At 58.3% G+C, this 23,570-nt stretch overlaps 1 protein-coding gene across 2 annotated transcripts in view; it reads right to left on the reverse strand.

The window, feature by feature from the left end:
* Positions 1-2,966: 2,966 nt before the first annotated feature.
* ARHGEF40 (Rho guanine nucleotide exchange factor 40) overlaps positions 2,967-23,570 on the reverse strand; it is a 28,999-nt gene continuing 8,395 nt past the window's right edge. For both annotated transcript variants that reach the window (XM_050918608.1, XM_050918609.1), the window contains 14 exons: positions 19,815-19,942; positions 18,631-18,757; positions 18,091-18,219; positions 14,775-14,927; positions 13,606-14,369; positions 12,968-13,208; positions 12,594-12,680; positions 9,210-9,443; positions 8,783-8,953; positions 8,192-8,369; positions 6,101-6,205; positions 5,574-5,804; positions 5,095-5,198; positions 2,967-3,858 (listed from right to left, as the gene is read on the reverse strand). In XM_050918608.1, the coding sequence (XP_050774565.1) occupies positions 3,763-3,858; positions 5,095-5,198; positions 5,574-5,804; positions 6,101-6,205; positions 8,192-8,369; positions 8,783-8,953; positions 9,210-9,443; positions 12,594-12,680; positions 12,968-13,208; positions 13,606-14,369; positions 14,775-14,927; positions 18,091-18,219; positions 18,631-18,757; positions 19,815-19,942 (2,748 nt within the window). In that variant the 3' untranslated portion in view covers positions 2,967-3,762. The remainder of the gene's footprint in view (positions 3,859-5,094; positions 5,199-5,573; positions 5,805-6,100; positions 6,206-8,191; positions 8,370-8,782; positions 8,954-9,209; positions 9,444-12,593; positions 12,681-12,967; positions 13,209-13,605; positions 14,370-14,774; positions 14,928-18,090; positions 18,220-18,630; positions 18,758-19,814; positions 19,943-23,570) is intronic.

The raw sequence follows: 23,570 nt of genomic DNA on the forward strand, positions 1-23,570 counted from the left end.
AAATATGAGTCAACAGTGTAACGTTGTGACAAAAAAAGCAAACCTCATTCTGGGATGTTTTAACAGGAGTGTTGTAAGCAAGACATGAGAAGTGATTCCACTCTACTCCGTGCTGATTAGGCCTTACCTGGAGTATTGAGTCCTTTTCTGGGCACCACATTTCAGGAAAGATGTGGACAAATTGGAGAAAGTCCAGAGAAAAGCAACAAAAATGACAAAAGCTTTAGAAAACATGAGCTGTGAGGGAAGACTGAAAACACTGGCTTTGTGTAGTCTAGAGAAGACTGAAGGAACATAACATAAATGGTTGTTACAGGGAGAAAAATTAACCTCTGAGGACAGGACAAAGAGCAATGGGCTTAAATTGCAGCAAGGGAGGTTTAGGTTGGACATTAGGAAACCCTGTCAGGGTGGTTAAGCACTGGAATAAATTGCCTGGGGAGGTTGTGGAATCTCCATCATTGGGGATGTTTAAGGGCAGGTTAGACAAACGCCCTGTCAGGGCTGGTCTAGATAATACTTAGTCCTGCCAGGAGCACAGGGGACTGGACTAGACAACCTTTCACGGTCCCTTCCAGTCTTTTATGGAGGATGGGGCGGCTCTGGCTCTGGCGTTCCTGGGGTGTCACGGGCCCTGCACTGCTCCATCCTGACAAGGAGCGGCCCAGTGCTGGGGTTTCTCCAGGCTCCGTTCTCAGTGGAGGCTGGACACTTGGACAAACCAAGCGAGGGAGGTGCTGGCACACAGCTGGGTCCTGCAGTGGGACTGGCCACAGCACGGGAACAGAGACAGAGACAGCTGCCGGTACAGCTTTATTAATATGCAGGATATAAATGGCCAGGAGTCTGTACAGTGACTGGCTTCCTGGCTCCAAATGCAGCCACCCCAGCCCCTACTCCCCCCAGTCAGGGGGAGCCCTCGGTGCCAGGTCCTGAGGGCATGAGGCAGCAGCCTTCCAGTCCACCTCTCGCTCCTAGGCCAGGTCCCACAGGCTCCTGCTTCCCTGGCAGCTGCACCCCCACTCCTGCCGGCCCAGCTTCCTCAGTAAATATATTGTATATTATACACTCCTTAGTACTTGTATAAAGCTCCAGCCCAAAGAGCTGAATCCTCATGATGCTCCAGTCTGTCAGGCAGAGAATTTCCCACAATGCTCTAGTCCCCCAGCACAGAATGTCCAATGATGCTCCAGTATCCCCAGGAGGGAATGTCCTAGGATGCTCCAGTCCACCAAGCACAGAATTTCCCATGATCCTCCAGTCATTCCCAGCACAGTGTTTCACAATGCTCCAGTCCACCAGCCACTGAATTTCCCACAGTTCTCCAATCTCCCCAGGAGGGAATGTCCTATGATGCTCCGGTCTGCCACACAAAGACTTCCCATGATGCTCCTGCCCCCGGCTGATGGGGCTGCGCCACCCAGTGCCTTTGTGGCTGCCTTGCAGTAACCTTGGTGGCTGCAGCTGCTCCAGGAGTAGAGTGGAACAGGCACACACACGTGTGCACGGGTGTGGGTCGACCCAGAAGCACAAATGGACATGTGCAGGCTGGCTGTGGGTGCAAAAGGGGCCTATGTGTGTGCATGTGCACATGTGCCAGAATCATTCCATGGGCAGACATGTCTGACTAGTGACACAGGGATCTCAGCACACTGCTCCATGCAGTGGGTGTTCATGTGCGTGTGGATGAGTCATTACATGTACAGGTACAGCTGGCTGAGACAGGGATCAGTGTGGTTGTATGGAGAGGTCATTACATGGGCAGGCATGGCTGGGTGAAACAGAGATCAGTGTGGGCATGGGCACGTGAAGGGACGATTGCACACGGAGTCAAGTGTAGGTGAGACAGGGATCATTGTGTGCATGGGCGTGTGAAGGGACCATTGCACATGGAGTCAAGTGTGGGTGAGACAGGGATCAGTGTGTGCGTGGGCGTGTGCATGTGATGGGGTCACTGGATGAGGAGAGGGGGTACCCGTGGGCCAGTGTGGAGACAGGGATCAGTGTGGTTGTATGGAGAGGTCATTACATAGGCAGGCATAGCTAGGTGACAGGAATCAGTGTGTGTGTGTGTGCACATGAAGGGGTTGTTGCATGTGGAGGCACAACTGGGTGAAATGGATGAGTGTGGGCATGGGCATGTGCAGGGGTCGTTGCACGTGGAGACACGGCTGGGTGAGACAAGGATCAGTGTGTGTGTGGGCATGTGCACGTCAAGGGTTGTGGCACATGGATGCACGGCTGGGTGAGACAGGGATCACTGTGGGCATGGGCACGTGAAGGGGTCATTGCACATGGAGGCATGGCTGGCTGAGACAGGGATCAGTGTGGTTGTATGGAGAGGTCATTACATGGGCAGGCCTGGCTGGGTGACAGATCAGTGTGTGCATGGGCATGTGCATGTGAAGGGGTCATTGCATGTGGCGGCACTGCTGGGTGATACAGGGATCAGTGTGTGCGTGTGCATGTGAAGGGACCGTTGCACATGGAGTCAAGTGTGGGTGAGACAGGGATCAGTGTGTGCAGGGGCATGTGCACGTGACGGGGTCGTTGGACGAAGAGAGGGGGTACCCGTGGGCCAATGTGGAGACAGGGATCAGTGTGGTTGTATGGAGAGGTCATTACATAGGCAGGCATAGCTAGGTGCATGGGCGTGTGAAGGGGTTGTTGCACGTGGAGACACGGCTAGGTGAGACAGGGATCTGTGTGTGCATGGGCGTGTGCAAGTGAAGGGGTCGTTGCATGTGGAGGCACAACTGGGTGAGATGGATGAGAGTGGGCGTGGGCATGTGCATGTGAAGGGGTCGTTACACGTGGAGACACGGTTGGGTGAGACAGGGATCTGTGTGCGCATGGGCGTGTGCATGTGAAGGGGTTGTTGCACGTGGAGGCACAGCTGGGTGAGACAGGGATCAGTGTGTGCGTGTGCACGTGAAGGGGCTGTTGCACGTGGAGGCAAGGCTGGGTGAGACAGGGATCTGTGTGTGCGTGGGCGTTTGCACGTGAAGGGGTCGTTGCATGTGGAGGCACAGCTGGGTGAGACAAGGATCAGTGTGTGCGTGTGCACGTCAAGGGGTCGTTGCACGTGGAAGCAGGGCTGGGTGAGACAGGGATCTGTGTGTGCGTGGGCGTGTGCACGTGAAGGGGTCGTTGCATGTGGAGGCACAGCTGGGTGAGACAAGGATCAGTGTGTGCGTGTGCACGTCAAGGGGTCGTTGCACGTGGAGGCAGGGCTGGGTGAGACAGGGATCTGTGTGTGCGTGGGCGTGTGCACGTGAAGGGGTCGTTGCACGTGGAGGCACAGCTGGGTGAGACAAGGATCAGTATGCACGTATGTGCCAATCCTCATGGGGGCTCTGCTCTGCACGTGCGCGTAGGGCTCGGTGAGTGTGCAGGGCCAGAGGTGGGCACACTCGGAGTCTATGAGAGTGGGGTCCTCATGCCATTCAGGTGCTGGGGCAGTCCCAGGCCAGACCCAGGGTGCAAGCCAGCCCCAGTGCTCTGACGCCCAGGCCAGATGGGTTTCCTGCCCACATCATCACTGTCCTTCCCCTCCCAGGCCATGGGGCGCTGCGCCCTCCACTGATACCCATCCCCCAGCCCACATGGTAGCTACAGGGCCCTAGTAGTCCCATAAAGGGTGAGGGGAGGACCCATGGGGCAGTGGCTGGAGGTCGTCTGGTGGCTCCATGCAGTGGGTGGGAAGGGGAGGATCCGTGGGGATAAGCCTGTGCGGTGCGGTGCCAGGAGTCTGCCAGGGGCTCAGACTGTCCTATTCCTGGCGGCCCCAGGGCTCCGATCCTGCCCCACGCGGCCATGCGAGGCAAACAGCTTCCTGTGCAGGCTCCAGACCCAGCTCTGGGGGAGAGAGAGAGCAGGGTGAATGCTGGGGGAGGGGCAGACAGACACATGGAGAGGTACAGATGGACAGGGACAGGGACAGTGGGGGGCAGACGGACACAGAGTGGGGGAGGGGGACTAGACAGACAGACAGAGGCAGTGTGGGAGGGGTGGGCGCCCTGCCCGTATGCTGAAGCAGGGCAGACGGACACACAGACTGATAGGTGCCCAGGGGGCGTCCCAGCCACTGTACCTCGGTGCCAGGGTCAGAGCGGGGTCGCCAAGTCGGGGTGTGTGTGGCCGTCTCTCTGGCAAACAAATAAAACACCATTTGTGAGGGTGCCAGGATTACTGTGGGGAGGGGGAGGGAATGGGGCTGGGAACGTGAGTGGTGGGCAGGGTTGGAGCGGGAGGATCTCAGGGGAGGAGACCTTGGAGTGGAGCAGGGAGAGGGAGCTGGGGAGGAGAGGGGGTATCTGTGGGCCAGTGTGGAGGGTGGAGCTAAGGGCAAGGGTATGGGCAGCAGGGCGGGGGTGGGAAGGTTGGGGGTGCCCTGGTCCCATGCGGGGGACACAGATGGTGGCAGAAAGCCCCAGGGCAGCCCCTCCTAGGAGCCAGCAGGCCTGGGGACCTGCAGTGCCCAGGCTTGGGGCAGGGCAGGGCCGAGGAGGGAAGGGGGGAAACAGTAACCAGCCTGGGGCCCTGCAGTGCCCTGCCTACAGTGCTGTCCATCCATGGCCACTTACCAAGCAAGACAGTAATGTCCCCCCCACAACACACCTTATGTCGTGCGTTCCGCCCCGCACTCCTGTGAATTCAAATGCTCCCAGTGCTCCCAGGAAAGATGCCAGCCCCTCCCAGACAGCACAGACAGACAGAGACACAGAGAGAGACAGCCCACAAGGCAGACGCACAGCTAGATAGACAGAGACACTCACCCACCAGCCACCCATGCACAGACAGACACACAGAGAGCCAGAGACAGCCAGCTACGCACAGACAGACAGACAGCCCACCAGCGACAGACTGAGCCAGAGAGACACACACACACAGCCAGCAACATCCACGACCGATGGACAGACAGACAGACGGCCGGCCAGACCCCGCTCTGTAGGACAGCCCCAACCCCAGGCAGCTCTGAGTGGGCAAAGTTAGGTGACAGCTGAGCCCTCTGGAGCCCCGACAGCTGAGATGGGGATAGAGACAAAGACATACGCCTGCCCCACAGCCCCTGCTCTTCCCCCCGGTACTCACTGGCCGGCGTTGCACTGGGGCAGTGCCCCCTGGCGACTCTGCCCCCCTGGGGGACGGCTCCCCCAGAGCCAGAGCGGCTCCTGAGCCAGCGGCTGTCTCGGACGCTGCAAGAGAACCGGGGTGGGGGGTGAGGCCCAGGGACCCATGCCTGTGCCCGCCCACACGCATTGCTGGGCATCACCACAGTGACTGGGCTACAGACCACGGAGCCATGTGTCAACAACAGGGACCAGCGTTGCTCCAGCAGCCTCAGTGCGGGGGAGAGGCAGAGACCCCCCATGTGTCTCCCACAAAGCCAGCCCACCACGCACTGGCCCCACAGAGCCCCAAGCCCAGCTGCCCCTTTGAAGCAGTCACGCCTCCCTGAATGCCAGGTGCCAGCAACATGTACCCTCCCCATGGAGCCAGCTGCCCCCCACGGTTCCACCGAGCTCCCCAGAGACACCACCCCCGCAACCCCCCTCGTCTTGCAGGCTCACCGCGGGGGATGTGCTTGACGTCCAGCTCCCACTCCTCCTCCTCCAGGTGCCCTGGCAGCGAGCAGGCCCCAGGGGAGCGCCCTGCCGTAGGGGGCACAGGGCTGGCATCGCAGAACAGGCCCAGGGGGGCAGGGCCAGGGCGGGGGGATGACGTGGCAGCTGGCGGGGAGCATGGAGCCCCGACCCAGGGGCTGAAGGAAGAGAGGGCCACCGAGGCACGGGTGCGGGTAGCTGCAGAGAGAGGGGATGAGAAAGCACCAGGGGAGAGATCCCCCAGGCCCACAAAGGAGACACCTCTCTACCGCCAGAGACAGACAGCTCCCCAGGGAGAGACTGTTCCCAACCCTGCCCCCAGAGAGACAGCCTAAGAACCCCTCCCCTTTCCAGGAGACCCCCATCGCCCCTGCTGCTCTCAGAGACACCCCCCCGGGAGACTCCCTGCCATGCCCCCAAGACCCCCCCAGAGTGACCCTGCCATGATGACAGCCCCACAGCCCATGGCACCCCAGTGACCCAGCCCCCCTTACCTCTGCCTGTGAGCAGGTTGCTCAGCAGGGCCTGGCTGGGGCCCTGGACACTGACAAAGGGCTTGTCCCCGATGCCCATGGAGACCATCTCCTGTGTGCGCAGTTCTGGGCAGGACACAGAGAGAGATGTCACAACACGGCCACACACAATGGGTCAAATCCCCCAATCTCACCCTGCTGGGGCCACTCTCTGTCCCATCCCCTTCCTTCCCCACCCCATCACAGCAGGGCCCACCCCCCAATCCCATCCTGCCAGGGCCACTCCCCATCCCATCCCCCTCCTTCCCCACCCCATCACAACAGGGCCCACCCCGCAATCCCATCCCGCCGGGGCCACTCCCCATCCCATCCCCCTCCTTCCCCACCCCATCACAACGGGGCCCACCCCCCAATCCCATCCCACTGGGGCCACTCGTGTCCCATCCCCCTCCTCCTTCTCCACTCCATCACAATGGGGCTCACCCCCGCATCCCATCCCACCAGTAGCCACATCCTCCATCCCATCCCCTTCCTCCTTCCCCACCCCATCTCAATGGGGCCCACTCCCCCCAGATCCCATCCTGCCGGGGCCACTTCCTCCGTCCCATCCTCCTCCTTCCTCCCCACCCTGTGACGCTGCACCCTATAATGCTTTATAGAAATATGCTTATGAATGTAAACATGACATAACTGGAATATGTTTCATGCTACATATGCCATGTAACATATCTTTGCAAAGGTTATGTTCTACCGAATGCATTCATCCTATTTGTATGCATGGATCATTTTTATATTTGAAGTTATGAGCGTTGGCTCTATGCTTGTGTTTAAAGTGTTTGCTGTAGAAAGCACCTAAGGTAGATTTGGTCAACATAGTGTGAAGGGTTTATTCAAGTAATTGGGAGTACTTGGCCAGCAACGGACCTTGGTAGACGCCAATCCACATCTGAGCTTTCCTGGGAACATTCGGGCTAACATGGCATTGGCCTATAAAGAATGAAGTCATGCATAGACATGTGACTTGCCCATGTGACTCCAAAACTCCATCTTGTAGCTGTAATTCTACATAGGGGAAGAGAGGGGTTTCCACCCACAAGAGGGAGGCTATATAAGCCCCTGGGAAACCCCTCCATTTTGTCTCCAGCTGGCTCAAGAGATGGCCTCTCCACCCCAAAGGATGCCTGAGAGAAACTGGAACAAAGGCTAGTAACTACAGGGGTGTGAGTGATTGCTGGACCCAGACTAGAAGGAGGTTAATCTGTCAAAGAAGCTTATTGGAACATCTCTGAGGGTGAGATTTACCTGCATTCAGTTTCCTATTATGTTAGGCTTAGTCGTGCGTGTTTTATTTTATTTTGTTTGCTAATTCACTTTGTTCTCTCTGTTATTACTTGGAACCACTTAAATCCTACTCTCTGTATTTAATAAAATCACTTTTTACTTATTAATTAACCCAGAGTATGTATTAATACCTGGGTGCGGGGGGCAGGTCAGCTGTGCATATCTATCTATCAGTGTTATAGAGGGTGAACAATTTATGAGTTTACCCTGTATAAGCTTTATACAGGGTAAAAGGGATTTATTTGGGGTTTGGATCCCATTGGGAGCTGGGTATCTGGGTGCTGAAGACAGGAGCACTTCTTAAGCTGTTTTCAGTTAAGCCTGCAGCTTGTGGGGGACGTGGTTCAGACTTGGATCAGTGTTTGCAGCAGGCAAGCGTGTCTGGCTCAAACAAGGCAAGGTAGTGAAGTCCCAAGCTGGCAGGGAAAATGGGCTTAGAGGTAGTCTAGGCACATCAGATGGCAGTCCCAAAAGGGTCATCTCAGCAGGGCCCATGCCTCGCATCCTCTCCCCTACCTTGTCACAAGGCCCACAGATGTCCTCATGCGTTACACCAAGAGCCATGTCCCCCCACCGATCCCACCTCCTCATCTTGCTACGCTAGTGTCCGTGTCCTCTTGCTTCCCACAACCCATCACAATGAAGGTTACCCCTTGCCCCCATCCTGACATGCCAGGGCCCAGGTACTAACCCAACAACCTCATCCCTCACGCCCCATCTCACTGCAGCCCTGGATCTCATCCTATGTCCCCCCATACCATCCCCACCTACCCTTGCTGAGCGTGGCCTGCCTCCACAGCAGCTGGGCCACGGCACTGGTCCACTTGTGCTTCACCTCGGGTGAGGAGGCCTGCAGCGTGTAGGCCTCACGGAGCTTGCGACGCCGGAACCAGAGCTCAAATCGCAGCCCGCTCTCCCCGATGTTCTCCGTCAGCCCCATATCTGCTGTCTGGGGGGCAGACAACATGGCCAGGAGATGAGACATACCTTGAAGGCCTGTTTGCAGTGCAGAGGGGGACCCATGGGGGAGGTAGTGCTAGGGGAAGAATCCTATGGGGCAGGGGAGGTGGTCCCCCGGGGCAGGGTGGGATGAGCTAGCACACCTTGAAGGCCTTTTGCAGCGGGGACGATCCCCTGGAGTGGAGCAGGGTGGGATAGGGCAGGGATCCCATGGGGCAGGGCAGAATGAGGGAATGAAGGCAGGGGGAGGGGATCCCATGGGGCAGGGTGGAGCGGGGTGAACATGGCAGGGGGAAGGGATCCATGGGGCAGGGCAAGGCAGGGGGAGGGGATTCCATGGGGTGGGGTGGGGTGGGGGGAACAAGGCAGGGGCAGGGGATCCCACAGGGGAAGGCAGCGCACCTTGTAGGCCTGCTTGTAGACATAGACGTCCAAGCCACCCTCGGTACCCTTGCGCTTGCTGAAGAGCAGCAGCTGCTCGAAGAGGAAGACATGCCGATGGCACTTGCGGCGCCCACGCAGCACAGTGAACTCGTCCCGGTGCAACAGCTGCCCCTGCGCCTTCAACTCCAGCTGCAGGGAAAGGAGACACCGCGGGCAATGGGCAACCTCTCCTGGGCCAGGCTCGCCACCCCCCAGGGACAGAGCAGTGCATGCTGGGAGAGCTCCTTGCCGCCCCCTCGGGTACGGATGGAGCAGTGCATGCTGGGAGAGCCCCCAGCCATCTGCTCAGTTAGGGATGGAGTAGTACATGCTGAGCACGCCCCCAGGGTCCCATCCCCCCGGAGACACAGCAGTGCATGCTGGGATGGCCCTTGCCTATACTCACCTCACAGCCCCGGATCTGCTCCATGGCCAGCAGGTTCCTGCCATGCTGCACCTGGGACTCCAGCAGCTGCTGCGCTGCCCGCAAGGCCTCGCGCTCTGACGCCTGCTCCTGGTCCGTCTCCTGCAGCAGCTCCTCCAGAAAGCGCCCATAGCGTTCCAGCTGCTCCAGGGGCCTCTGCAGGGCACTTGCCAGCGCTGTGTCCTCCCAGGGACCTTCTAGGCTGCTGTGTACTGTCTGGGGGGAGGAGAGGAGCTGAGCATGGAGCCCACAAGCCAGGCTACTGCACCATCACTGGGGATTCCAGATCCCAACAGCTGCCCAGACCAAGGAACAGAACCCATAAATCCTAGCTCCCAGACCCCAGCTCTAACCACTAGACCCACTCCCTTCCTAACACCAGGGCTAGAACCCAGGCGTGCTGGCTCCCAGATCCCAGCTCTAACCACTAGCACCACTCCCCTCCTAGCATCAGGGCTAGAACCCTGGAGTGCTGGCTCACAGACCCCCTCACTCTAACCACTAAATCCCACTCCTAAATCCCAGAGCTGAGGATAAGGACATAAGAAGGGTCACAGTGTGTCAAACCAATGGTCCCTCTAGTCCAATATCCTGTCTTCTGAAAGGCGCCAGTGCCAGGTGCTTCAGAAGGAATGTTATTGAGTGATCCATCGCCTGTCACTCAGTCCCAGCTACTGGCAGTCAGAGACTCTCTGTTAGGGACACTGAGAGAATGGGGTTGCATCCCTGACCACCGTGGCTAATAGTCATTGATAGATAAGTTCATGGAGGATATTCTTTTTTTAACCCAGATATATTTAGGCCTTCACAACATCCCCTGGCAACAAGTTCCACAGGTTGACTATGCACAGTGGGAATAATTACTCTAGTCTGTTTGTCTGAAAACTGCTGCCTATTAATTTCATCAGGTGACCCCTACTTCTTGTGTTATGTGAAGGAGTAAATAACACTTCCCTATTCACTTTCTCCACACCATTCGTGATTATATAGACCTCAATCATATCCTCTCTTAGTCATCACTCTTCTAAACTGAACAGTACCAGTCTTTCTAATCTCTCCCCATATGGAAGTTGTTCATTACCTCTAGTCATTTTTGTTGCCCTTCTCTGTACCTTTTCCAATTCCAATATATCTTTTTTTGACATGGGGCAACCAGAACTGCACGCAGTATTCAAGATGTGGGTGTACCCTGGATTTATATAGTAGCATTATGATATTATATTTTCTATCTCTTTCCTAATAGTTTGCTTTTTTGACTGCCGCTGCACATTGAGTGGATGATTTCAGAGAACTATCCAGAATGACTCCAAGATCTCTTTCTTGAGTAGTAACAGCTAATTTAGACCCCATCATTTTGTATGTATAGTTGGGATTATGTTTTCCAATGTGCATTACTTTGTATTTATCAATGCTGAATTTCATCTGCCATTTTGTTGCCCAGTCACCCAGTTTTGTGAGATCCCTTTGTAACTCTTCACAGTCAGTGTTAGACTTAGCTATCTTGAGTAGTTCTGTATCATCTGCAAATTTTGGCACCTTACTGTTTATCCTTTTTTCCAGATCATTTATGAATATGTTAAACAGCCCTGATCCCAGTATAGATCCTTGAGGAACGCTGCTATTTACCTCTCTCCACAGTGAAAACTGAACATTTATTCCTATCCTTTGTTCCCTTTCTTTTAACCAGTTATTGATCCATAAGAGGACCTCCCCTCTTACCACATGACAGTTTACTTTGCATAACAGCCTTTGGTGAGGGACCTTGTCAAAGGCATTCTGAAAGGCCAAGTACAATATATCCACTGGATCACGCTTTTTCCACATGGTTCTGCCCCTTTTCAGAGAATTCTAGTAGATTGGTGAGGCATGATTTCTCTATACAAAAACATGTCCAACAACTCTTCCCCAACAAGTCATGTCCATCCATGTGTCTGATAATTCTGTCCTTTACTACAGTTTCAACCAGTTTGCCCGGTACTGAAGTCAGGCTTACCGGCCTGTAATTGCCAGGATTGCCTCTGCAGCCTCTCTTTTAAAAATTGGTGATACATTAGCTACTCTGCAGCTGTCTGGTATGGAAGCTGATTGAAACGATAGGTTACAAACCACAGTTAGTAGTTCTACAATTTCACATTTGAGTTCCTTCAGAACTCTTGGATGAATACCAGCTGGTCCTGGGGACTTATTGCTGTTTAATTTATCAATTTGTTTCAAAACTGCACTGCTACAGGCTGGAGACCGACTGGCTAAGCAGCAGTTCCACAGAAAGGGACCTGGGGATTACAGTAGACAAAAAGCTGGATATGAATCAATAGTGTGCCCTTGTTGCCAAGAAGGCTAACGGCATATTGGGCTGCATAAGTAGGAGCATTGCCAGCAGATCGAGGAAGTGATTATTCCCCTGTATTCGGCACTGGTGAAGCTACATCTGGAGCACTGTGTCCAGTTTGGGGCCCCCCACTACAGAAAAGATGTGGACAAATTGGAAACAGTCCAGTGGAGGGCAACGAAAATGATTAGGGGGTTGGGGCACATGATTTATGAGGAGAGGCTGAGGGAACTGGGCTTATTTAGTCTGCAGAAGAGAAGAGTGAGGGGGGATTTGATAGCATCCTTCAACTACCTGAAGAGGGGTTTCAAAGAGGATGGAGCTCGGCTGTTCTCATTGATGGCAGATGGCAGAACAAGGAACAATGGTCTCAAGTTGCAGTGGGGGAGGTCTAGGTTGGATATTAGGAAAAACTATTTCACTAGGAGGGTGGTGAAGCACTGGAATGGGTTACCTAGGGAGGTGGTGGAATCTCCTTCCTTAGAGGTTTTAAAGGCCCATCTTGACAAAGCCCTGGCTGGGATGATTTAGTTGGGGTTGGTCCTGCTTTGAGCAGGCGATTGGACTAGATGACCTCGTGAGGTCTCTTCCAACCCTAGTCTTCTATGATTCTATGAAAACCCCCTTTACTCACACCTCAACCTGGGACAGTTCCTCAGATTGGTCACCTACAAAGAATGGCTCAGGTGTGGGAATCTTCCTCACATGCTTTGCAGCGAAGACCAATGCAAAGGATTTGTTTAGCTTTTCTGAAACCTCATCTGCCTTGAGCACTCCTTTAGCACCTCAATTGTCCATTGATTGTTTGGCAGGCTTCCTGCATCTGATGGACTTAAAAAAAGATTTGCTGTTCGTTTGTGTGTCTTTTGCAAGTTGCTCTTCAAATTCCTTTTTGGCCTGTCCAATTACACTTTTACATTTGACAGGATAGAATCCAAGAGTCCTAAACTCCCAGCCCTGCCTTGCCTAACCACTAAACCCCACTCCCCTCCCAGAGCTCTGAGCTTCTCCATGGGTACACGCAAGCAGCACAGTACCTTGTGGGCAGCTTGCTGAGAGGCCAGTGCTGCATCGAGCTTCTGCCGGTTCTTCACGTAGAGGGCATAGAGACTGAACTGGTCCGCCTGGCGCAGAGAGTGACAGGGGAATTAGAGCCAACTTCAATGTCACCACCTCCCCACAGCACAGGGCACACGGGGGAGACACAGAAGGGCAGGGCAAATGCAATTAGAGCAGCATCCCAGGGCAGATGGGCTATGGGCCCCTGCAAGGGTCTGCGGGCATCTCCTGGGGAGACGACGGGGGTGCCAGCGAGCAGCACTCATGCCTTGGTGCGGGGAGGTGCCTGGGAGAGGGGAGTTCCGGGGGGAGAGTGTGGGTCCCCAGATGGGTCACGGGGCTGGACACTCACATATCGCAGGAAGCAGCCCCCTGCACGGAGAGGATGGCTGGCGCAGCCCTGCAGCTCCTTCAGGAAGTAGGTCCGGTGGAAGCCCAGCAGCCGGTCACGGGTGCCCTCCAAGGCACCGCACTCGCGTTTCAGCTCGGGGGGTAGCTCCTGGCACCCCGACTCCTGGGGCAGCAACTCAGCCAGGCAGCCTAGATACTCCTGCTCCGACGCAATCAGCTCTGCCACCAGCCGCTGCTGGGCGCTGGGCAGGAGAGGGGATGGGCATCAGTGAGGGGCCCTGTGCCCTACCCTGTGGGTGCTGACGAGCCTCCCGCCCTGGGGCTCCCCTATGTGCCACCCATGGGTCACCCAGCCCGGTACTCCCCTCAATCCCATGGGCATCGATAGCCCTCCCATGGGTACTGAGGGGCCTTGCGCCCCAGTGCCCCCACACCCTCACAGGTGCCAATGGGCCCTCCACTCTATGGGCACCAACAGGTGGTGCCAGGGCGCACTTCTCTCAGATGGGGCAATGGGTCCCGATGTGTGGGGTATTTGGGTCCCAGTGCGTATGTGGGGTGGCAGTCGTGGGAGGGGGCAGTGCCCAGAACCCTAGGGTCCTGGTCTAGTGCAAATACCTCTCCTCCAGAGCAACTCACCCCAGGCGGTGTTTCCGCTCAGTGCTGGGCGTGCCCCCCCACGGCGCTTCGGCTCTCTGGGCGCTGCTGCGAACCAGCATCACGTGCTCCCGGGGCGAGCAGGTCCGGTCCACTACCTCCTGGCTGCTCACTTCCAGTCCACGAATGAGGACGCTGGGGCGGGGAGGGCCGGGCTCGCTCAGTGCCCTCTGCGTGCTGGGGGGACCCTTTGCAGGATGCTGGCAGGGGGGCAGTGTGCCCAGAGGCAGCGTGGGTGCCTGAAAGAAGGCAGCGGTGGAGGAGCTGGTGGGAGGGGGGCTTCGTTCTTCATCACTGTTCTCCATGGGGCCCCTGGAGGATGCTAGTGAGTGGCAAGAGGGCACCTCACATAGGCCAGGGGAGAGGCTGCCCGGTGGAGGCAGCAAGCAGCTCAGGCTGCGGGAGGAGCCCAGGCCGGTGCCCAGGCCCCTCATGGGGCGCTGCGGTGAGCAGGAGGCGCTGGTGCTGTCAGCCCGGCGCCGGGGCTGGGGTCCAGACTGCAATGCCACTTCCAGCCGCCGCTGCAGGAGGCGCCCCAGCTCCTGGCAGCGGGCCCGGCAGCGCCCCAACTCCCGCAGTGCCCAGGGACTCTGCACTGCCAGCCCATGCATCTCCTGGAAGGCGCTGTCCGAGATCTCGCCATGCTGCTGGCAGTACCGGCCCAGCGTCCCCAGCACCATCTCTGGCCCTGCGCTGTCCTCAATGGCCGACAGGCGCCGGACGCCCTCCAGGGCCCAGTCCTGAGCCTACGAGAGACAGTGGGAGAGATGGGGTCAGAGTGACATAGGCCAGGAAGGACAGGGCGCTGGGGTCAGAGTGATGCAGGCCATGGGGGGATGGGGAGTCGAGGACAGGGGGGGATGGGGAGCCGGGGACAGCCCTGCAATGGAAATGGGCAGGAACAACAAACGGACCCAGGAAATCACCCCCACTCCAATGTGTGACGCTGCCCTGGGGGCATCCACACCCGCCTCTGGCATGGATAGTGGGGTTGGGCTGCCTGTGATGTGGGGTCTGCTCCCTCTGCCAGGAACACCTCCTGGGCTGAACTAAGCTGGATGCTAAAGGGGAAAGGAGGGACAGGGCAGGCACAGACAGACAGAGGGGGCAGGCACAGACAGACAGAGGGGGCATGCCTGAGCGGCTGGCACCTGCTGCAGGAAGCGGTGCAGCCGCAGGGCATTGTGCATGGTGTGCGCACAGCTCTCCAGCCGGCGCTCAAAGCTCTCCAGCTGCTGCCCCTCAGCTGCCAGGTCCCTGTCACCAGCCAGATGCAGAGCCTCGTGCCCCCGGGCCAGCCATTCCTGGGAGAGAGAGGAGGAGATCGGGCAGTGCTGTCCCTCCTACACTCCAGACACCCGCCAGCACAGAGTGCCCCACGGAGCTGACGCACCACAGACGCAACTCCCACCCACTCCCATACGGAGCACCCCATAGAGCACGTCCCCCCAGTATAGAGTCCCCGCAGACCCAATGCACACCCCACAGCATAGAGCCAGTGTTCTCCCACTCTCAGTATGGTGCATCCTGCAGAGTCAGTGCACCCCCTTACCCCCATACGGAGTCAATGCACCCCCTCAACCCCATATGGAGCACCCTGCAGAGCCCATGTCTCCCCCACTATAGAGCCCCCTACAGACCCAATGCACACCCCACAGCATAGAGCCAGCTCCCATCCACCCTTAGTAAGATATTGCCTGCAGAGCAGATATCCCCTCAGTACAGAGTGCCCGGCAGAGACCCATTACCCACCCCAATACAGGGAGCCCACAGACCCAAATACACACCCCACAGCATAGAGCAACAGGAGAGCAAAATGCCTGCTCACCCTCAGTATGTCACACCCTGCAGAGCCGATTCCCCCAAAAACAATGTGCCCCGCAGAGCCGACGCACCACCCCCCATCAGTACGGTGGGCCCCGCAGAGCCAATGCGCCCCCCCACCCTCAGTATGGTGCACCCCTCAGAGCCAATGTACCCCCCATCCTCAGTATGGCGTGCCCCGCAGAGCCAATGAACCCCCTACCCTCAGTATGGCGCACCCCGCAGAACCAACGTGCCCCCCCTCAGTATGGCGCGCCCCTCGGAGCCAACATGCTCTCCCACCCTCAGTATGGCGTGCCTCTCAGAGCCCCCCCCTTAGTATGGTGTGCCCCCCAGCTTCAGCATGGTGTATCCTGCAGAGCCGATGCAGCCGCCCCCACCCCCGTCTTCGCTATGGCACGCCCTGCAGAGCTACTGGACTCTCCCACCCTCAATACAGCTCACCCCAGAGAACCAACGCAAGCCCCACCCTCAGTATGGCACGCCCCACAGAGCCAACGCAACTCCCCCACCCTCAGTATGGCACGCCCCACAGAGCCAACGCAACTCCCCCACCCTCAGTATAGCACGCCCCACAGAGCCAACGCAACTCCCCCACCCTCAGTATAGCACGCCCCACAGAGCCAACGCAATTCCCCCACCCTCAGTATGGCACGCCCCACAGAGCCAACGCAACTCCCCCACCCTCAGTATAGCACGCCCCACAGAGCCAACGCAACTCCCCCACCCTCAGTATAGCACGCCCCACAGAGCCAACGCAACTCCCCCACCCTCAGTATGGCACGCCCCACAGAGCCAACGCAACTCCCCCACTCTCAGTATAGCACGCCCCACAGAGCCAACGCAACTCCCCCACCCTCAGTATGGCACGCCCCACAGAGCCAACACCCCACACACACTTAGTATAGCGCACCCCTCAAAGCTAACGTGCCCCCCACCCTCAGTATGGTGCGTCCCCTCATTGCCAACGCGCCCCTCACCCTCCCACCCTCAGTATAGTGCACCCCGCAGAGCCACACAAGCCCCCCACTCTCAGTATGGTGCTCCCCTCAGAGCCAAAGTGCCTCCCCTCAGTATGGCGCGCCCTTCAGAGCCAAAGCGCCCCTCACCCTCCCACCCTCGGTATAGTGCACCCCTCAGAGCCAACGCACCCCTCACCCTCCCACCCTCGGTATAGTGCACCCCTCAGAGCCAGCGCACCCCTCACCCTCCCACCCTCGGTATAGTGCACCCCTCAGAGCCAGCACACCCCTCACCCTCCCACCCTCGGTATAGTGCACCCCTCAGAGCCAGCGCACCCCTCACCCTCGGTATAGTGCACCCCTCAGAGCCAACGCACCCCTCACCCTCGGTATAGTGCACCCCTCAGAGCCAACGCACCCCTCACCCTCGGTATAGTGCACCCCTCAGAGCCAACGCACCCCTCACCCTCGGTATAGTGCACCCCTCAGAGCCAGCGCACTCCCCCATCCTCAGTATGGCACACCCCTCAGAGCCAACGCCCCCCCCCAGTATAGCTCACCCCGCAGAGCCAACGCACTCCCCCCACTCAGTATAGCTCACCCCGCAGAGCCAACGCACTCCCCCCACTCAGTATGGCACACCTCTCAGAGCCAACGCACCCCTCACCCTCCCACCCTCGGTATAGTGCACCCCGCAGAGCCAACGCACTCCCCCCACTCAGTATGGCACACCCCTCAGAGCCAACCTGCCTCCCCCTCAGTATAGCTCACCCTGCAGAGCCAATGCACTCCCCCCGCTCAGTATGGCACGCTCTTCAGAGCCAACGCGCGCCCCCCCAGTATAGCTCACCCCGCAGAGCCATGCAATCCCCCCACTCTCAGTATGGCATGTCTCTCAAAGCCAACGCGCCCCCACCCTCCCACCTGTGTATAGTGCACCCCGCAGACCCACACAATCCCCCCACCCTCACTATGGCGCGCCCCTCAGAGCCAATGTGCCTATGCCAGACCCCTAGTACAGAGCACTCCACAAAGCCAATACCGCCCCCCAGTACAGAGCATCCCACAGAGCCAATGCAGCTTCCCAATATGGAGCGCCCCACAGAGCCTATGTCAGCCCCCCAGTACAGAGCGCCCCGCAGAGCCTATTCCAGCCCCCCAGTACAGAGCGCCCCACAGAGCCTATGTCAGCCCCCCGGTACAGAGCGCCCCGCAGAGCCTATTCCAGCCCCCCAGTACAGAGCGCCCCACAGAGCCTATTCCAGCCCCCCAGTACAGAGCGCCCCACAGAGCCTATTCCAGCCCCCTCAGTAGAGAGCGCCCCACAGAGCCTATTCCAGCCCCCCAGTACAGAGCGCCCCACAGAGCCTATTCCAGCCCCCCAGTACAGAGCGCCCCGCAGAGCCTATTCCAGCCCCCCAGTACAGAGCGCCCCTCAGAGCCAATGCCAGCCCCCCAGTACAGAGCGCCCCTCAGAGCCAATGCCAGCCCCCCGGTACATACTGCCCTGCAGAACCTATGCCAGCCCCCCGGTACAGAGTGCCCTGCAGAGCTGGCACCCCCTGATATTTAGTGCCCCACAGAAGCAGGCAGTGCCCTCCCAGTATGCAGCGCCCCACCCACACTCTTCTCCTCAGGATCCCTCCCTGCAGCCCTCAAGTGGGTGAGAGATGTGTCTCACCTTGGCGAGGGTGTGAAAAGCATCAAACTTCATCAGCATCTCCTCCACGACCAACACCGAATCCCCCACCTCCATGGGGGTGAAACCTGCCAGCGCCTGCTCCCCATGGTCAGCCAGCCAGCCCACAGCCTGCCAGGACAGAGGGTGAGAGCAACAAGAAGGGGCAAGGGGGCAGGCATGTGGGGGTCAGCACTCCAGGCATGGCGGGGCAGCGGACATGGGGGCTGCCAGACTGCTGGGCACGGGAGTTGGGAGGGGATCTTGGGGAGGGGAGACAGAACCCCAGGCACAGGGGTGGCAGAGGACAGAAAAAGTTTTGGTGCCAGATAGGGAGGGGCACATGGGGGAAGTGTCAAAGTGCCAGGCATGGGGTAGATGAGGCATGTGGGGGCAGCATGCAGCAGGTATGGGGGCTGTCAGGTGGGGGGGGCTGTCAGTGCTCTGGGCGCGGGGTGGGGAGGAAGGTGAAACACACAGCAGCACAGTGGGGGGGGCAGTGAGGGGGGAAGGTCACCGGGGAAGGTAACAGAGGGGTAGTACCTGTGTCAGCTGCCGGCAGCCCCTCTCCTGCTCCAGCTGCCCCAGGCGCCGATTGCTGAGCTGCACCAGCCTATGAATGGCATCGTCCACCTCCTGATACAAGCTGGCAGCCCTCGCGGCCTGGGCACTGGGGACGGGAAAGGACATCAGCCCCTGCCCCACGTGCTGCCCTTTGTGCCATACCGCTGCCCCACGCCACCCCTCGCACCATAGCACTGCCCCATGCACTGTTCCCCCTGCCCCACGTGCCGCCCCTCATGCCGTACTGCTGCCCTACGCGCTGCCCCCAGTACCACGTGCCGCCCCTCGCACTGTACCGCTGCCTCATGCACCGTTCCCCCTGCCCCACGTGCCGCCCCTTGTGCCATACCGCTGCCCACGCGCCGCCCCTCGCACCGTACCGCTGCCCTATGCACCGTTCTCCCTGACCCATGTGCCGCCCCTCGTGCCACACCGCTGCCCCATGCACCATTCCCCCAGCCCCGCATGCCGCCCCTCATGCCGTACTGCTGCCCTACGCGCCGCCCCTAGTACCACGCGCCGCTCCTCGCACCGTACCGCTGCCCCATGCACCGTTCTCCCTGCCCCACGTGCCGCCCCTTGTGCCATACCGCTGCCCCATGCGCCGCCCCACACGCAGCCCCTCGTGCCACACCGCTGCCCCATGTGCCGTTCCCCCAGCCCCACGTGCCGCTCCTCATGCCGTACTGCTGCCCTTTGCACTGCCCCACGCGCTGCCCCTCATGCCATACTGCTTCACCATGCGCCGCCCCACACGCCGACCCCCAACCCCATGCACCCCCCCCACTGCCAACCCCACACTTGCCCAGCCACCCCCATGCTGCCAATTCCATCTAGCCACCGCCCCGCCCCACCAGCCCCCCACACTGTGGCCTGGGGACAGCAAATAGCATGTCACTCCCTGCCTCTCACATCACCACGCCGCCAACCTCGTCACCCCCTACTCACTCCGCCAGGCCACAGGGTATGGGGAAGCTTCTCAGGCCAGTGTGTGCATAAAGGGGGCAGAGACCACCTCTCCCAACTACAACGGGTGAACTCCGGCACAGAGGCCATCCCCCAGCATAGGCTGTGGGGACAACCCGCATGTCGGGCCCAATCCCCTCCCACTGTTAGGCCTGGTCTCCCCTCCCCTCCCGTGTGGAATGTGGGACAGGGGTCACCTGCAGGTTCCTGGTGGGGGAAGTCGAGCCAGCAGGGCCCCCCCGGTGCTCTGCAACTCCAGCAGCCATGGGTCTGACAGCAGCTTCTGCATGGCATCCTTGTGCCCAGAGATCTGCACAGAAAGCGCCTGCGGGCACATAACAGTGAGCAATACAACACACCCCCGCACAGCCAGCCTGGCCTGGCCCAAAGCCTCCAGCCCAGCCTGGCCTGGCCCAGAGCCACCCAAACAGCCAGTCTGGTCCAGAGCCCCTGCCCAGCCATCATGGACTGGTCCAGAGCCCCCACAAACAGCCAGCCCAAAGCCCCCCGCCCAGCCAGCCCAGCTCAGGGCAGAGCCCCCCTGAACAGCCAGCTTGGCCCAGAGGCCCCTGCTTTGCTGACTAAGCCTAGAGCCCCCCACCCAGCTGGCCCAGCCCAGAGCCTCCGCAGGAAGCTCAAGGGGGCCCTGCAGGGGCAGGAGAGTCACAGGGGAGAGCCAGGGAGGTCTGGAGGGCTACCTGTGTGATGAACTAGGAATGTTCTTAACGTTCCCTCTGAATACTGTGGGGGGGTCTCTGTTCCTGGCCAACTCTCTGTCACCTAGCAACTAATGGCCAGGCCCTTCCCCCTGCAAGGGGATGCTAAAGGTGTGGGAGAACAAAGAGGTCAGGTGACCTCCTGGCCCGGGAAAGGAGGTGGGGCTGGAGGGGTTTTGGGAGTCTGGAGCTGCCTGGGGATGAGGAGTGAAGAGCAGACGTGGGAGTCTGGCTCACTGCCCCCAGAATGAACCCGGCTGAGGGGTCCGGTTCGTGGTACCTACAAGCTCTGTTTTAGACCCTGTTCCTGTCATCTAATAAACCTCTGTGTTACTGGCTGGCTGAGCGTCACGTCTGACTGCGAAGTGGGGGGACAGGACCCTCTGGCTTCCCCAGGACCCCACCTGGGTGGGCTCGCTGTGGGAAGTGCACGGAGGGGCAGAGGATGCTGAATGCTCCAAGGAGAGACCCAGGAGGTGAAGACGTGTGAGCTTCTTGCCCTGAACAAGTCTGCTCCAAGAGAGAGGAGGCTCCCGAGAGTCCTGACTGGCTTTGTGGGGAGCAGTTCCAGAGCATCGCCCGGGGACTCCGTGACAACTAGTGGCAGAGGTGAGATGTGCTACACCCCGTGAATGGCGCTTCTTGCAATAAGTGACTGGGGAGCAGTAAAACAAAGAGGGGATAATGAGAACCAGGCGTGCTGAAGGCTCAAAGAGAGACAGTTTCAGGGGGCGGTTAACCTCTGGGAGTATGTGACCAGCGAGAAGGACTGTTGGAGTAACAGGGTCCCCCTGAGGACTGCAGCGAGCAGTCTCAGGGGCGGAGGAGCTTGCCGCTCAAACCTGGGAGAGAGAAGGATTTTTGCAGTAGCAGGGTTCCCCTGGGGATTGCAGGAACAGTCCCGGGGCGGAGGAGTCTGCAGCTCGACCTTGGCAAAGAGGTGGTGATCACGAGAAGGGCTGGCACACCAGGGGTTCTTGGAAACCATGGAGGAGCCAAGAGCACACAGGCCTGTGAGTCCAGAGCAACTTGGGAACAGTGAAGTGATGGCCTATCACCATCTCCTTAAGAAGGACATTGTGATCCTGTGCACAAAGAGAGGGTTATGCATTGGGAAGTTCACCAAGGCACAGTTAATTATGCAGTTTGAGGAGGAGGACCGCTCTGAGGAGCAGATTCCTGACCCAGATGGGGCCACAAGAGGATCTGGGAGCAGCTGGAGCAGCAGCCAGGCATCCCCAAGAGTCTGGTCCCCAACCAGATGAGGGTCTTCACGACTGGGTACCCCATCAGGGGATCGGAGAAGGATGGGATTGGAGCAGAGCCCGAGAGAGTGAGAGCCTGAGGAAAAGCTGCAGGAGAAGCAGCAACAGCATGGACTGGTGATGGTGGAGCGGAGAGGCATGGGGGCTTCCCAGGGGTCAGTGGGGAGACATGCGTGGGGTGGCGAGAGCCTGGAACAGAGAGAACTGTGGTGGTGCAGCCGCAGATGCTGAGGGGCTGTGGGACCTGGGGTGAAGCCCCTCGCCCTGCCTATGGCCCGGATCCCTGTGCAGACCCAGGAGGGGTCCGGCTGGCTGGTCGTTGGGGTTCTCCAGTTGGGGGCTGACCCTGTCTCTTTGGGACAGGATCCAGGCCCTGCTCCTGTAACGGCCAAGGGTTTGAATTTAAATCCAGAGAACCAATTGGCTAGGATGGAAATGGTCAGTGAAAATGCAAAAGATCTGGCTGGCAGGGAGGAGGGGCTGCTGGGCTCAGGATACCTGCCTACCTGTAACCAGCCCCCTGGGGCGGAGCGGGAGAGAGAGAGGCTCCCTGCCCCTCTGCACACCGGAGCTGACGCTGGCTCTGATGCTGTGACCAGAGCAGAGAGCTCGCTGCCTGCCCCACTGGGACAGCAAGGGCAGCGCTGAGCACGGGGGGAGCTGAGACCCCAGCTGAGTGGGGGGACACCCAGGCAGGGCAGGTTGGCTGCCAACCAGGTTTGCCTGGTCCAGATGTGCTTCTGGGAAGTAATTACACAGCAGGGAGGGAGCTACCAGGGACAGGGCTCAGGGAGGCTGTGACCCCAGGCCCAGCCAGCGAGAGGGAGCAGGTCCCACTCCCTTCCCCAGCAGCTGAATTCCAGACTGAGCTGCGCAAGGATCCCTCCTTGGAGAAGCTGAGGGAACTTGCTGGCCACAGCGCTGCAAACCCCCTTGGGGAAGGCTGCAGCGACAGAGTCCTGCAGGAGAAGGGATTCCTGTACCGGGAATGAGCTCCCCAAGGGGAAGCAGAACTGCGAGGAATCCGGAGGCAGCTGGTGGTGCCCCAGGAATCCACAAGGTTCTTCCCATTCATGCTGCTGGATGGGAGGAGAGTGAGGGGACGCTGGACCTGAAAGGGGAAGATTGGGAGAAGAAGAGGGAAGACCCCTGTGACGTTATTGATATAAACTGGGACCATATAGAACATGGTTTGCAACCAAGGTCCTGTAGTGACACCAAATCTTATGTAAAGGGGGACATATAAGGTGTCTAAGACCAGGTTATGGGTTGCTGGTTATGATTATGCTATCTGTACGTCTGTATCATTTTGTAGTTGAAGTTATGAGTATTGGCTGTATACTGTCTGTATTTCAAATTTGTGCTGTAGTTCTGGGAAAAATTCCAGAGAGTTGGTGTTAGCTCTGCCTAGCCTGCTTGATGCCCATTAAGGACCATCAGCTACACAACTGACCCATTGAGAGGAGGCAGATATGCCTTGTAACTCAGCAGGGTGTGCAGGAACTTGCCCATGTGACTGCAGACTCCATTTTGCTGTAATTTTCCACAGTAAGAATAAAGAAGTGTTCTTACACCTGGAAAAGCCTATATAAGGCTGATGCCTCATCGCCATCTTGTCTTCAATCCTGCTTCTTACCTCTGGAGGGACTTTGCTACAAGCTGAAGCTCTACACAAGGGACTGATGACCCATCCCAGCTGGGGATGTTCTCCAGAGACTTGATTTGAACCTGCAGTTTACTCCATCACTGCTATAAACCTGATCTAAGAACTTTGCCATTACTGTATGTAATTGATTCCATTTAACCAATTCTAGCTCTCATCTCTACCTTTTTCCCTTTATGAATAAACCTTTAGATTTTAGATTCTAAAGGATCGGCAACAGCATGATTTGTGGGTTAGATCTGATGTGTATATTGACCTGGGTCTGGGGCTTGATTCTTTGGAATTGAGAGAACCTTTTTCTTTTATTGG

Source organism: Gopherus flavomarginatus, chromosome 11 (assembly GCF_025201925.1).
Source record: "Gopherus flavomarginatus isolate rGopFla2 chromosome 11, rGopFla2.mat.asm, whole genome shotgun sequence".
Classification (NCBI taxonomy): domain Eukaryota; kingdom Metazoa; phylum Chordata; order Testudines; family Testudinidae; genus Gopherus; species Gopherus flavomarginatus.